Here is a 16,212-nt window from a genome sequence, read left to right on the forward strand (position 1 = left end):
GGCCTGAATCATTCTATGTAGCCAACATCAGCCTAAAAAGGCTGCTCAGTCCAGCACCAGGCAGGATAAGTATGTAATGTTACAGGAGAGCACTGGCAAAACAGCAGAGGAACAACCCAAGGGATTCTGAAAAACATCTTCCCAAGAGTGACACTGACAAAACAATAAACTAATTAAATTATCTTCAGGAATTCTGGAGTAGCTTAAACACACTGAAGTACCGCTACAATCAAAAACAGATTAAAGTATGAGAACTACCATAGCGGAGATAACCGTCATAAGCACCAAAAAAACCAAGGACCATTCATGACAGATTAGGCTGCCAAACCACAGATTTTTCTTTTTCATCTTTTCTTCCACCTGCAAAGGCTACAAGTGATCGCTCTGTTTTCAGTTCTACTACTGCTGCTGTATCTTGTACTTGCCAAAATACCAAAGGTTTTTTACCTTAGTCCCAAAGAGCAATAAATGAACAACATATTAGGAATAATTCAGGAACGGCCTTAGGATGGAGTGGCATCTTCTTCAGGGTGTACCCTATCCTCGTGTCCTTGTTTTACTTTGGAGTTTCAAGGTCCGTTGGGGCCCTGCGATGGGCTGGCCCCCCATCCTGGGTTGTTCCCTGCCTCGTGCCCATTGCTTCCGGGATAGGCTCCGGACCCCCCGCAACCCAGTAGGACAAGCGGTTTGGAAAATGGATGGATGGATGGTCCGTTGGGCTGCGGGCTCAAGCATGGAAAAGGTCAGCCTTCATCATCCTTCAGATGGAGCCTGTTTTTGTGCAGATGTTAGCAGCCTTCGCAGAAACAGGCGAGTTATTAAATTAGAATGTCTGGGGGCTGACAGACGTGCATCAGAGAAAAGTCTTTTGGAACAAGCGGGAATTTCTGTTATCAGCTCACAGCAGATGGCTGGAGATTCACTGATGGTCAAACATGGCTGGACTAAATTGAGCAAAAATGGATGGACTGCGTCCGATGCAGGAACGGCGCGGCGTTTGAGCTGCTTCTCTTTGCAGAAACTGCCATGCCCCGCTATTTGCTCTCCAGATAGAGGCAGCCGCATTCCTGCCACGTTACCCCACCAGTCACTGCATCATCTCCTATCCATTGCATTTATAGATGCACACAAGAACAAAAAAAACCCTCAAAATCAAGCTTTGCTCACCATGAAAAGCCGCAAAGCATTTTTTTGGCAGAACCCCATGTAAATCTGGCCGCCCGCTGTCTGTCTCTCTCTCTCTCCCCCAAGTGAGGGATTAAGTAGTGCTGATGCCCGCCTCCAGCGACAGCCTCCCTGGCCAGGCTGGAAACACTAGGAGCATGAAACCAACGGGACACCTGGCTGCCCCCAAAACCTCGCCAAGCAAAGAAAGGGGGGAGATAACCCGACAGGTCTAGCCAAAAACACATAAAGGACTGTGGACCAATGAATGGGCTCTTGTTTACTTAAAAAGAGAACAGCAATAAGAACTAAAGGAACACTAAAACATATTATCACTGAAAATTACAGCTCACTGGAGTGGCTTAACCGGATATGTTAAAAACCACAACAAATGATGAGGGCGACTAGGCTGCAGGAGATTATCAACACAGCCAAATTCAGTGACCTCACTACGGCTCCCATCCCGGTGAAGATGAAGATGCTCATTACTTGCAATCAACCCGGCATGCAATTCGCCCATGATTGCTATTCGGTTTTTCTTTCTGCATTCAAAAGGTACGGCCATCAAAGTGAGATTTAGGCAACTGCATAGTCTGCTCGCTGTTCCATAATAAGTCTATTTATTACCTCAGGCTAACATAACTACTAAAATAATGCCTCACAACAGGGTAGCAATTTATGCAAACTTGACGTTAGCCTAGTAAATGGTAAGTCGTGCAGTTGTGCTCATGATCCTGGGCTTCAGCCAATGCTAAACTGCACACTAACAAGGCGGCTGTATAAAATGTTCTTCCACCTATCCCCATGTTTAGGAGGTGCACTCTGCCTACTGCATGGGCCTAGAGGTCAAATTTAATTCCTTTCTGCCGAATATCAAGTTCTGCCACTTATACTTTGAGATGTTTTTATATAAAAATATCGCAGGATAAAAACTGACAAGCGACCCCGTGCCTGAGCATTTCCAACACTACTGACACCACAAATATCTATTTATAAACAATTAGAAAGATTACAAATCCCAACACAGCTACCACCATTAAAAGGTGTCTGGTAGACTAATTTACTGAGCATTTCTTTTCCCGAGTTCATGGTGAAAAGCCCACGGCATCGAGCTGAAACCATACAAAGTCACATACAGAGAGCAAAAACCAATCTGGCGTGTTCCTGAACTTTCCTTTGAAAATATGTCTTGTTTTTATGCTTGTTGTCGGGAACAGGGTGACACTTTAACGGGAAGAGAATCGGTAGCTGGGCTTCTCGATATTCAACCAACCCCCATAAGTAGAATGCCTGTCAAGTGGTAGCCAAGAGAAATGGCCAACAAAACACCCTGGAAGAAAGGTTGCCATCACAACCATTTACAGGGACCTCTGTATTTGGCTGAGGTCACCCAACACCCCAGCCCCCAGTGGAGAGTGAAATGAGAAAGGCTAGGAGCACAAAATTAGCTCTGGAGCTGCAGGGCGACAGGAACTTGCCTTAGAGCTACAGACCGCAAAAACAAAAGTATATAACACAAAGTTTGATCTGGCAATTGTGGTCCAAGTAGTTCGTACTTTCTCAGACATTAGCTTAATCTCTGTCGGAAATGCAGTATTAGCACGTGAGATGATTTTCAGGTAATTTTTATGTTGAAGAACAGACAGGTTTCCTCCACTACATTCCAGCAGCTATGAGTAAATACCCACAAACAACTGGCCCTTTGAACAGAGACAGGAATTCACAAACCGATTTTACAGCTCTCTCTTTTGGCCAAAACAACTGTCTCGCTAAGGAGAACCTTTCATTAGGGAAGTGGGGTTCTTTTTCATCCAGTTTGCCAAAATGCCAATGGGCAAGATCTTCTCTTCCAATAATGTAAAATAAAAAAAAAAAAGGCAGGGGGGAGAAAACATAAGACAATAATTACAACTGAACAACCTCTGTACTTAACCGAGTCCTGCCAAAGTGTTTAACATGAATGATGCAGAGTGTCTTTGAAGCCTAAAGCATAGAAAACACACAGATGGGGAGATAACAAGGTCTACTTGATGAGGTATAATGATGCGGGATTTAACGTGGGGCATCCCCAGCCACTGAAGCACAGAGATGCAGTTTCCACACAAATAAGCACAGAGGAGTGCAGCCCTCAGGTAAAAGCACCACGTTTCGAAGGGAAAAAAGATCTGATGGCGCTGAACAATGAAATATGGACACAAGACGATGTTTATGAGGCCAATCGGTAAATGCCAATCACATACCGAGGATCTATAACCTCTTGAGGCCCTAACATGTCGCCATGCCAATTTCAACAGAAACCTTTATATAAACACATGCTATCATTTAAGGCAGCAAAACCACAGGAGCGACGAGTTGCTACAGGATGCGGGTAAGTTGGCGGGCCGCTCGGCAAACAGCAGCGGAGATTTGTGGCTTCCTCGGGTCTGGGCAGGGGGAAGAATCTGTTTTAACAGGTGAAAAGCAAACAGTTTGCAGAGCTACGGCGTGGCCCAGGTGCTGCCAGATGCGCTCGCTAATTAGTACACAGACGCGAGTCTCGGCCGATGCGGGGTCTGCAGCAAGGAGGGCTTTGCTGACCGTCCGCACACATGCAACAGCTTCTCGTCGTTCACTGCTGAAAATGCATACAAATGAGGCACGTCTTACCAGGTATGCAAAGCACTATCTCCTCAAATCCAGTTAGTAAAAAGTCTACAAATGGATGCAAGGATTATCTTAAAATTATCGTTTCCCCTTTTGGTATGGGGGTTACAACACAGCAGGCACTTCAGCTGGCCAGCTGTACAGTACTGATGGGGAGAGAAGATACCTCTACCCCCCTCCCCCAGAGGGGACTGGCAGGGTGTCCTTGTGCTGGTATGCGTGTTTACATTGTATTCGGTCTGTCTAATCTACTGAACTATGCTCTGGAGCCAGATGACATCACCACGTCACTTCAACTATGTCAAGGCAAAACGTATGTCAAGGCAAAACGTATGTCAAGGCAAAACGAGAGAGACGTCCACGCTGTCACTGGATTACCATCCGCTCATTTAACTCATCCACCTTCCTTCTTTGGCTGTGTAATGTGTTGCCTGGGGAACACTAAACGATGATCAGTCAAACTGAAAAGCAAATGGCACTGCTAAATTGTGTGGTTTCATTCAGTCAGCCCTGGTCACCTACAGCCTAGCGGGTGTATGCACTGCCTCAGCGTATGCACTGCGCTTCACATGACTCAGATCCTCAAATCTCAGCCCATGCTGTTCCCGTGGAGAAACTCTGCACTCGGGGCGCTGATCTCGTCTCCTTTGCTGGCACTAGCGCCCCACTGAAACGAAGTGCCTGTGATTAAGCTGTCAAAAGATCTACCATTATCACCATCTGATGAGTAAAACGCACTGCTTCAAACATTAAGGCGACTGACCGTCACCCACCACAGCTAATCAAAATACATCACTGAGGACACCTCAGTATAAACAAATCGGTGCCAAGATGAATCATGATAAAAAGTAACTGCTTCTAACAATCCCGAGCTTGTAAATGAAGACCTGCGCATTACAGTATTGATGACAGAGCACACAGGATTCTGGGTAAACCACAGCGCTGCCTGTAAGAAGATCCACACTGGGGGAGGGATCCCAGAGATGCAGAAGAGCTCAGGACACGACAAAATCCAAATGCAAGTAACTCCAGTGATATAGCACTTGGTGTTCTCAGTCAGTGTCCCTGGCCAATGAAAGTACAGCTTTCTGGATGACATGTCCAATCAGCACATTATAGCATGCAGACTGATAAAGGCCACCCAGGAAGTTGATACGTCTGCATGGTAAAAAGGCAACTGATAAGCCTTTTAAAAAAGCAGAAGCGTTTTCTTATTTAGTCATTTAAAAGTACAATGTTTTACTTGCAACAATTTGTATGCTTTTCACCACCGGCCCTTTAAAAGTTTGAGTTTTTCTGCTTTGCACATGCATGTCAGTCCAAGTCTCTGCTCCCTTACAGCTCTGTGGCTTCGGTCCAAAACTGCATGGAGGGATTTTTCTTTCAAAGCTGCCGAAAGCAGGTGTTGGCGACGGAGAACTGGGTTATCCTCAGAATATGACCAGACCAGTATAGTACTGGCACTTCAGGAAAGGGGAAAAAAAACTACTGAAACACAGAAACTCGTAATGAAAGACATAATGCCTCAGCGATAGGCTCCGTGATATTCCTGTTAATGTTCTGTTCTCTTGGATGAAAAAACTGTTTATGTTACCTCGTTCTGGAATGGGATCAAGATATTTGGCTCCTGGCAGAATAGGAAGGTGCTTTAAAGACACCAAGGTGGATCATTGACCTGCCAGTTGGGGCACAACATGGATCAATTAAGGGGGAGATCACCTCTGGCAAGAGACCCCGGGAGAAATGGCAGCGGGGCGACCAAACGACGCGCTCAGCTTCCCACTTTCGTGTGGCACATCTAAACCGGGAGAGCATCTGCCCATGTGACTCATCCGAGCGACTTACAGCAGATTGTAAACTTTCAGCACATTGTTGTGTTGCCAGAGGATTGCGATGAAAGACATCCAACCACCCAGCCAAAATATAGGAAGGTATAACTCCACAGCGGGAGCCAACACCTCTGCAAGAGCGACATTATCATTACTAGTTTAGAATCTGAATTTCCTATTAGGGACAGCTAAGTCAATCATTATGGAAATCAGTCAGGTGGTGACAACTGACGCAATAGTGAGGCAGATCATTACATAAAGAAGCAATACATGATCAGTCATAAACGATAGTGGTTCTCTTGGTGTTCCTACTGCTATGTGAAATGGTCCGAACAAACCCAGAGATGTTTCACTGGCCATCAAGCATACCCACCCTCCCTCGCTCTCGCCTTCCTCAGAGCTCTCCCTCTCTCCCCTGCTGCTCCCAGGGACTCTCCTCCGGCGAGGGGTCCGGGGTCCAGAGACAGAGCGGTGCCCACGCAGCTCATCCTGCACCAGGTCCTGGAGCTGAGGGAGGGCTTTCTTCAAAGCCAGCACCTCCTCCTTGAGCTCGGAGACACACTGGACGAGGGCACACAGGTGCTCCTGAATCTCCTGCTGCCTGTCCAACTTCAGCTCCACAGGCGGCCCCCTGCCCAGGCTGACCCACTGGGCATTGCTGGAGAGATGTGGTGTGGGGGGGCTCCTGATGTGGCTTTGCTGGCGGCTCCGGTACCAGATCACAGCCAAGCTGACACCAGCAGCCCCAGCCAGGGCACCCAAAACCAGGAGCCTGGTGTCCGTTTGGGCCATTCTGGAAATATGGCGACACATAAGTATGGAAGACGTGCCATTTCAACCACAATACTTCAGAACATAAACCATACCTATGATCAAGACCTTCAAGTGCAGTTTTTGAGCTTTACTGTATTTGCTTACACACTGCTAATACTTTATGAAAAACTATGGGGTGTTGAAAGAGGGATGAATCACAGGATCTCTGAGGAAAGGTGGTATCTGGACTAACAGAATCAGTCCATCACACTGCATGCCATCAAATCACAGCAGACATTTTCCCCGAGGCCAGGTGTTACAGATGGGAGCCACCATAGTTTTCCTTGTTACAATCCTGTGAATATCAAGAAGTCTTTTAGGTGCCACTTCACAATAAGAATACCCATATAAAGGGTTTATGAATGGTTCATAATCTGGTTATTAATTAGGTTGTAACCATTTGCAAATTAGACAATTTTAAACAAGATATAACGTGGTTTTCTTTTTTTAATGAGTTACTACCATTTACAAGTGGTAAAAGGGAGCCTAATCTTTTATTGTTATTCTAAGAAAACATATGCTGTACAGAAGAAACACATGAAGACCAATTATAAATATACAATAAATTATATAAAGACTATGCATTCATTGTAAGTGAAGCTGGTCCAAAATCTCAATTTTTTTTTATTGTCAAATCTTTCATTTCCGTCAGGAAACTTTATTCAAGCATCTGTTGTTTAGGAATTACTACAAATTACTAAATGAGAAGCATGTGCTTTTTCTCCCAGGAAAAATACTTTAAAATTAGTTTTCCTGCAATATGAACAACTAGCCAAGACAAGCTCACAACATACACAGCCTTATATAGCAAGACATGCCATTTATTTCACAATATACTGATAACTGAGCTGTCAAAAATCAGATCAGCATTATATAAGCCAAGATTTATTTACTTGGCAAATAACCTCACCCAAGATGACACAATGCTTACAATGTTTACCTTCCACTTTTCCTTCCCAACAGACTCTGAAGCTATTTAAATGGAATGGAGTATTCCTATTATGTGCACAGCAACAGTATCTATCACAGCACACGTATGACCCCCTTCATTATTTAAGTAAACCCAGTTGAGACACTGCAAATCCAACATAAAGAAAATCTAACTGTATACTCATAAACCTCTTTGTTGCATATTATTAGCTACTATGGAAAAATGCATCTCGGTATATTTCATGGAAGAAAGAAGAAACGGTTTGTTTCCCCGGATGAAATAAACATTACTTTTGGAATCTGCATCACAATACAGCAACCGAGGAAACCATAAAAGACAGCAAACAGATTAGCAGTAGACCTTCAGAAAAAAACTAGCTAACTAGGTGAAACAGAGGGGCTGCTCTACTGGACAGTACTACTCCGAGAGACACCTGGGCCGAGGAGTACATCAGTATGTGGCTAACAAGATAAAGCAGATTAACACACCAAAACAGCTTTGCCTCAATAGATTTTTCGCATCACTGGGAGCAGAATAACATGCTATAAATGCCCCGAGATTTAAAAAGCTGAATCATAAAAACTGTACGCCACCGCGCTAGGTAAGCGGCTAGAGTAAAAAGCTAAATAACACAAGCATATTGTAAGAGAGGAACACTTTTCCCCAAGGATGCAGGTTTGTGACTCGACTATACTGGGCACCAGGTATAAGAAACAGCTCACAACAGGAGTATAGCAATAAGCCTTTATTACCAGGATTCCACAATTCACAATGAATCACTCCCAATCTAACTTGCCCAACCAATTTAACCGACTCTAGAGCCAAATTTACGACTCTACACGTCCCTTTACCACCGTACTTAAGGACCGGGCCAATAACAACTGTCCCGGCAGCCCCATTCCTGCAGCTGGTTCAACTAACCCCACAGAATCCTTCCCATCAGGCCGTGGAGAAGTACAAGCCTCCAAAACCACTTCCGACATGGCCGGCACGTTAATGCACCCGCCCTTTGGCCAATAAAATGCTCCTAAAATCCCAGTTTCCCTTGAAAATTCTCTCAGATTATCACACAATACAAAGGTTTGCTGCCACACTCTTGCTTCTGGGGCCTCACTAACTCCCTTCTACATACTTCGACCCAAATTTGGTAAGTAACAAATCATGACACTGTTCTATAACATTCATACCAATTAGCCCTGGATAGGACTGAAACCCTGTATCTTTCACGATCAAAACTCCTTTATTAGGTATGACTTGGCCACAGAAAGATTTACCTCAATATATCCTATATAGGGGATCCTTAATCCATTAGCTGCAATTAAATTAAGCTTTTGAATGGGCTGCTGTACCTGTAGACCTCCTACCTGAAAATGTTCTTTAAAATAACTTTCTGTCAATGTCGTAACTTGTGACCCCGTATCAACAAACACTGAGTTTTAATACCATTTATTAACACTTCGGCCACTGGACATTGACCGACTATATTATTGCTATGACTCTCCTGGCCACTAACCCCATTCCCCACTGTTTGGGCCTTAACAGAGGGCGGTTCTAGTTTAAAGGCTCCTCCATGGATCCTACTGCCCGGCATCTTCTCTCAATATGTCCCACCCTGTTACACCGGCGACAGATTGGTCTCCCCGAGTCACACATTTACCCTTTGTCTACCACTCTCTCTCACTCTTGTAACGCTTATGGAACCTTCACGCTGTCCTCCCTCTACTTACAGACCCTCTCTAATTTCCTGCATTAGTCCAGATACCATATCTTTCATTTCCCCTCTCACCTGAATAAGTACATCCAGTTTAATGTCTTCCTGTAATTCAGCAAAATCCCACGTAGGCTTTACATTACTTACTTGGACTGCTGCTACTCCGGCCTGTGCAGAACCTTCCCACTCTTCAGCCCATATAACCGCTTCCTGCTTTATTTCCAAAAAAAGAGACATTTGGTTCCAATCTTACCCTTCCTCTAAGATCCCTACGCAGACCTGAATCCAGCAACCCTCCAATAAACTGATCTCGCAACACATGTTCCGTATTAGTGGAATCTTCTCTCCTTGACAGGCGATTGCCAAGCTCCCGTAGTGCCAAAGCAAACTGCCTCACACTTTCTCCTGGTTTCTGCTTACGAGAGAAAAACTCAGAGCGCATTACAGCAACAGACACATTGTCCGCATAAACACCTTCCAAAAAGGTTAAAATCTGCCCTGCTGTTTCGCGTTCCCCACATTCTAAAGCCAATACCTCACGTTTCGCCTCCCCTTCTAAATTACTTATAAAACAGCCACGTTCTGATTTTCAGATAGGGGTTGCATATCCAACATTTTTTGATTTCTCACCCACTCCTGAAAGCCCATCCTCTGGTTTGCAGGTTCTCCTGCAAATTTTGGGCTCCATGGTGCCCCCAGCATGAAAGGAAACATAACCACGTTAGGATTTGACATTTGTCTGTCCTCTGAACTAGAGATTGAAGGCTGTTTAGGCATTTCCTAAACCTGTGCCCAGAAGCCAAGACTGCCGAAACTACGCCAAGTTGTAAGAGAGGAACACTTCTCCCCAATGATGCAGGTTTGTGACTCGACTATACTGGGCACCAGGTATAAGAAACAGCTCACAACAGAAGTATAGCAATAAGCCTTTATTACCAGGATTCCACAATTCAGCATCCCTGACCCAATAAGTGAATGGAGCACCCAGGCAACACAGGAACCCCCCACACAATGATCTCAGCACAGCCATCTCTAAAACACTTTGGAAAACACTTCACACTCAGCTAAAACACCCGGCTAAAGTTCACTCGTGGACAATAAAAAGGCCTGGGCAGCTCACATCAACACAAGGGCCATGAACACCAAAATCACGTGTGGTTCATCCTAAATAACACATAAATACACAAGGAAAAGAAATCAATTCATATCAAACAATATTATTTAAATTAACTAGTCGGGGGAAGACAGCCCAGTCCCCCGAAACAAAACCCACAACACAAACCATAATCCAACTCCTAGAAGGAACCACAAACCTTTCCGGTGACGCCTGGCACCAATCGCGAACCGGCGTCGTTAGCCTCCCAACTCGGCGCACCCCAATAACTCGCCGTATGTCCCACAATGCAATAATTTTTCCCCAGCGCACGCGCTTCCGCATCTGCAGCATGGACTCCAAGCATCACCGACCATATACGGGGTCCCCCTCTTACTCCATCGCTGACAATTTATGTTGTTCCTACTTCCACCTCACAGGTGTTTCCTATTAACTCTTATCACCATCACAATCTCCGCCTACAATATACCAAGAATACACCTGCACTATGTTGAGGTTATCACGGAACAGGTAACCATCCGGATAAAGTTTGCTGGCTATGCGGCCGATACGGCGCATTTTTTCACGACGACAGCAATACAGTAGATTAAAGTAATATTATTAAAGTTAGTAGAGAAAAACACTAAGTTCTTAATGAAAACTGTCATTATACATAACCCTGGAAAGGCTCTTACGCTGGGAGTAGAACAAGGTCCCTCTGCCCGGTGCTATCAAAGTTTAGGGTGCAACAGTGAAATCAGTCCGTCGCCCGCAGGTATCTCGGAAGTCCCGTTCCACCTGGAAACCCGGCAGATGACCGGCGTCAGTATGCAGAGAATTAGAGAACAATACAAAGAAAAAATCCAATGTCACTGTCACACACAACAATTCTTATCCTTGGAGCGTCAGGTACAAAACTGCCTTAGGTTTATAACTAGGAATTTGAGTGTTTGCCCTCCTGTCGTGTGCTTAAACAAGGCATTTAATAGTTATCTTTACAGTGAATTTTAAATATGTGTAGATGTTAAAAGATTGCTTCAAATCTAAAATTAAAATAGATTAAAAATAAAAACATAATAATATCATCCAAGAGAGCAAATGTCAATAAAAATCAGAGAAAATAAAAATGTTCCTTGGCTTTGTGTGTTTGGTCTGACTCTTCTGTTCAGTTTGTCCCATACAAATTCTCAGAAAATGGGGTCTGGAGACTGAGATGTATTGGTCAACAATTTGACTTGTCCTTCATTAGCCTTCTTCACCACTTTTTTTACACAATCTGAGTGTTTTGGGTTGTTATCTTCCTCAAAATGTGCTGCTGAAACAGGCATAATATTAACAGAATCGCCTCATCTCCCCTTTGGGTTACACTATGACAGCCATGCTGGTTGAACCATGGATTTGAGAATGATCAATTAACAATTAACATTTACCTTTCTAAACCTAAAACTATAAGAAAGACTGGAAATAAGTCTTTATTGCTTTTTCAGGTTTTTAAATAACCACAACATGGAAAGTGTGCAAGAAATGGAAAGTCTACAAGAAATGTGATTACTTATTAAATGCAATTAATCATTTCTTTTTAAATACTCCAGGATTCAAGTGCAGGCAAAGGGTCAAAAACTAGCTAGAAACAAACAATGGCAAGCAGATCCAAATGGGGACCCAGATCCATGGTCCAAACACAGGCAGAAAGTCGCAAAATCAATATCTCAGGGGGAGATAACCCAAACTAAACCATGGTGGGAAAAGAACTAAAACCTAAAGAGCAAGCAGCCATTCGGTATGCTGGGACACAAAACGTCGAAGCAGCTGAAAGCCTGGTGTGGCTGGTTTTCAGAAGAGGCAGAGAGGGAACCAACTAGCTGTGGTGGCGCAGATGCTGGTGCGAAGATGAACTAACATCATATTCATTTTTATCATATCACTTATTCTGGTACATTTCATTAAAATAACTGAAAACAACTCCTATGCAAGACTATAATACAATTATAAATTTATATTACAGTTTTTAATAATCTTTATTGCATAGTAATTTTGAAATGAGCCATGTCTCTGAAACTAAATATCCATTAATCTGTTCAGATTAATCTTTTTCAGCTCACTGGTTGTAATTCAAACTGAACTGAAAGAGCAGACAATGTGAGGTCTTGCAGAGCACGGTACTAACAAAAGGTATGGTCCAAAGAACAAGCATTAAAAAGTCATGCTGATAAGCAAAGCCTACCTGAGAGTCCAGCTCCCTTCTACCCCCAACATGCTGTGTTTGCTTTATATGTGTTTTATCTGCTCATCCTTGAACATCTAAGTCACACCAGACAAGGCTGACTGTCTGTTATTTTGGTCTGTGCCTTTCACGGTCCCTGTTACCAATTTACACTGTTTAACACATTATATGCTTATTATTCTAATCATGTTCGTGGTGGTAATTATTTTTAAAATTATGATTTATGTAGTGCTGCTTAAAGAACCTTTGATGCCCCCAAAAGCGCAAGACAGGAAGGGGTTTCATTCAAGCAATACAGCGTAAATTCAAAAGATGCTTTGTGTGAAAGTTGTGGTACAATGGGGTTTAGGCTCACACTCTCAGCCCGGGATTGGATTCTCAGAACCAACACCTTGTGGATGAATTAATGGAATATGTTTACATTCAGTCAATCCTGTCCTTGGCTGGACTGGGATTAAAAATCAGCCCTGGACCTTTGGATCCCCCATGGTAAACTTTGCCTAGCGGACAGTGGGGAGTCGGGGTGCCCCCATGATAATACCTGTTGTCCCACTGGGAAAATACCAGACCAGCCCTAGCCCTGGAAGAAGGGAAACTCAGACCGGAGATGATCTGAGACATTGTAACTACTATAGCATAGAGTAGATCTGAAGGGGAGAACAGAGAAACAGACCCTGAATCTGCTTACTGCACACTATTGCAAACTGTCTGTCACAATAACACTTCAGTCCTGTTATCTCCAAAACAATCTACCTACCACATTTCTGTTCCTCTTGTGCTGGATATGTTTGTGTGTGCTCTTTATCAGGAGGGAAAGTGGAGACGTGGGGAATGGGAGGGAGCTGGCGGAGGGGGTGGGCTGGGGGGAGGGTGGCCTGGGGATTGCTACGTGCAGTTTCTTCAGCGTGCCATCCTCCTGGACCTGGCTGCATTGTTCAGAGCCCTCAGCCTGCATTCTGTGGAAAAACGGGTACATGCATCTCAAAAGGAAGCGTGTCAGAAACAGCTTCACCCCGCTCGATGGTGGGAGATGAGGCGATAACTGACATGCATCCAGCCATAGCTGTGCCCCGATTGGGGTCAAAGCCCAAAGATAAACCTATCTCAGTACAAATATAGCTATAAATAACTGCAGCTGTACAGAAGCACTCGCACGTTTACCTTGTTCACAAGGGGCCCCAAGTCCAGGGGCAGGAGGTATCCTGTTCAGACTGCTGCCATGGTGCATTTCTCTCCAAGTTGATTCTTTCATGAGAAGGAACATTTAAAACTGCATATCTGTAAGCAAAAGTTTAGTTTTTTCAACACTGCAGTAGATCTTGGTTCCAGTCATTTTTAATGCCACTTCGGTGGCTGTGACAGAGATCCAACACTCATTAACAGCTGTTACAGTGCCACCTGGTTAAAGTCTGACCAATTTCATGGTGTTTAATGCTTTAATGAATAATGTGCCACTACAGTGATGCTGACTAAGGCCGGCCCTAGGAAATAAGTGAACTAAGCAGGCTGCTTCGGGTCCAGCAGCCACCAGGGTGCTCCACTCTAATCAGCCTGTCAGAATGGCAAGGAAGATGACAAATGACAGGTTGATTAAATTTTGCTTAGGGTCCCGAAGAGGGTTGGGCCAGCACAGTGTGGTGGAAATGTTTGAGAGTCTTAATGATGCACAAAACTATGTCGTCTGGGGCTTGAGCTTCTGGTCGGGTCTCCCATGGAGAAGATGTCTGTGAGAAGATACCAAAAAAATCACAATATAACATAAGGTCCCTAGTATAAGGTATCAAAAAGAACCAGTGTACCCTGCCTGGAATGTATTCCCTAGGACCCAGCCCTGCAGTCCAGCTTAGGGATGGTGTTCATTGGGCAGCCATGTGACCTAACCAGACCCCCCCCAGAATGGTTCTATGGAACCATGGTGTGGTCTAAGCACCAACCAGATGAAAAGTGGGGGTCAGGTACAGCGCTCCTGTAGGCAGGAGTGGGTAGGACCCAGACAGATTAGATGCTAGTAATGGACAGTGGCTTCGGAAAAAGCAATCGAATTTAGTGTGGGAGACAGAATGGTACCAGCTAGATGTAGGTGTCCTTACTGCCACACACAGAGGTCAGGCTTTCTCCTGCTCTGGAGCTCGCCTTGGTGAAGGACTTGGGGATCTTAGAGATCCGAGGAGGTCCTGGTGGGTGAAGCAGGGGTTAATTTCTCAAGTGAGGCAGGCACCGATGAACACAGTGGCGAGTGCGATCAGCCAATATGCCACCAGATTTATTTTACATGCTGCTGAGGAATTTTAGAAGTATCATTGGGGAACTATTAAAACTCTATAGTGGCTACAAAAGAGGAAAATCATCAATGATGTTAGTGAATGATTAGTACATGTGCTAGTAACTTGAGTGATTTATAATGACTCAGTCAGCAGCCCTGAACTCTGCAGTCTCATTAGCAGTCTTGCTTTTCAGCACAACTCATGATGTGAATAATCCTGGAACACATTAATATGCGGCCAAGCAGCCCAGGTCAAAGACTGCGCTACTTTTCAGGACTACAGAGTCTTTGGAAAAAAAAACAAAAAGCACATGTATAAACAGAATAGTGATATCAAGTGATTTGAAATGATTAAACAATTGTGAAACATAGTTCAAATTCACTACTTAAGTCTCAATAACACAAAGGCTCACACATATGTGACCCATCACCACAAAATGAGTCTTAAGTCACACTGGTAGAATTACACCCATAAGACTTATTTCGTGGTGATGCGTCACATCTTTGCACTGCTTAAACATTAAACAGGGGTAATGAAAAAACCTGGACAGATTGTAAACTGTAACGGCTAGAAATTTGTTAAAGATTTAATTCTAACATACTCCAACTTCTATAATGGAACACAACTGCCATAAGAAATCTTAGGAAATAAGACTTAGATATAGATATTTTTAGTAAGAGGATCTAGACATACATATTTTCAGTAAGAGGATCTAAGCTGTAGATATAGAGGAGAGTAGAGAGCACTGGGATGCCCAGCCCTTAGTGGGCACACACAGCGTCATTTCAGCTTTTAAGGAGCCACTGTCACTTGGGCTTAACTTGTAACATTTATCCTTCAGGTGGCTGGTCACGTTCCAGACAGATCACCCATTCCCATCACCTAGACTCAGTACATTTGATACATTTTAGCCTGTAGACATATCAGAAAATGGAGTTGGTAATCTGCCGATGAAGCAGATGTCATTGTCCACAATGGCTGTTACTCCAGTCTGTGTGTGAATATGTGGCCCCTCTTACCCTGCAGTGCTGAAGTAGCACAGGCTGCTGGCTCATGTAGTGAATGTTCTAGAAAGCCAAAGGCAGGTTCACCTCAGTTCATTTCTGAAACACGACACGGGTCGTCCATGTGTAATGTGCACACTGATGGTGCTCAACAAGGAAAGATATAATCCCTTCATCTGATAACATACAAACCCACAATGGTGCCAGACGAAGAGAGAGAGCGAACGAGACCCAGCGCCAGGCTGTAGCTCTGTGATCCTGCCTCATGTTACTAGTCCTAAATGACATTTGTAGTACTGCTTGTTTCAGCATGAAACATAAAAGCTTTTCCACAAGGCTGGGACCCTGGACAGGACGCCAGTCCATCACTGGACACATAACCAGGCCAGCAACCCGGCATTCCATTCAGAGCAAATCTTTAAATAATCAGATGGTGAAATAAGCTAGTTCATTCAGCGCGAAATGTGCATGCAGGACGGTCTTTCCCTGTGCCTCTCTGTTCATGGTAGATAAATAAAGCATCATGTACAATTTAG

At 44.2% G+C, this 16,212-nt stretch overlaps 1 protein-coding gene across 6 annotated transcripts in view; it reads right to left on the minus strand.

The window, feature by feature from the left end:
* LOC125738730 (regulator of microtubule dynamics protein 2) overlaps positions 1-13,260 on the minus strand; it is a 33,115-nt gene extending 19,855 nt beyond the window's left edge. Inside the window, exons 1-3 of one of the 6 annotated variants that reach the window (XM_049007970.1) lie at positions 13,166-13,260; positions 10,880-10,982; positions 6,010-6,429 (exon numbers count right to left, since the gene is read on the minus strand). In XM_049007970.1, the coding sequence (XP_048863927.1) occupies positions 6,010-6,428 (419 nt within the window). In that variant the 5' untranslated portion in view covers position 6,429; positions 10,880-10,982; positions 13,166-13,260. The other 5 variants (XM_049007969.1, XM_049007971.1, XM_049007968.1 and 2 more) reach the window with 5 other exon arrangements.
* Between the last annotated feature and the right edge of the window lie 2,952 nt (positions 13,261-16,212).

The sequence above is a fragment of the Brienomyrus brachyistius genome, chromosome 3 (assembly GCF_023856365.1).
Source record: "Brienomyrus brachyistius isolate T26 chromosome 3, BBRACH_0.4, whole genome shotgun sequence".
NCBI classification, from domain to species: domain Eukaryota; kingdom Metazoa; phylum Chordata; class Actinopteri; order Osteoglossiformes; family Mormyridae; genus Brienomyrus; species Brienomyrus brachyistius.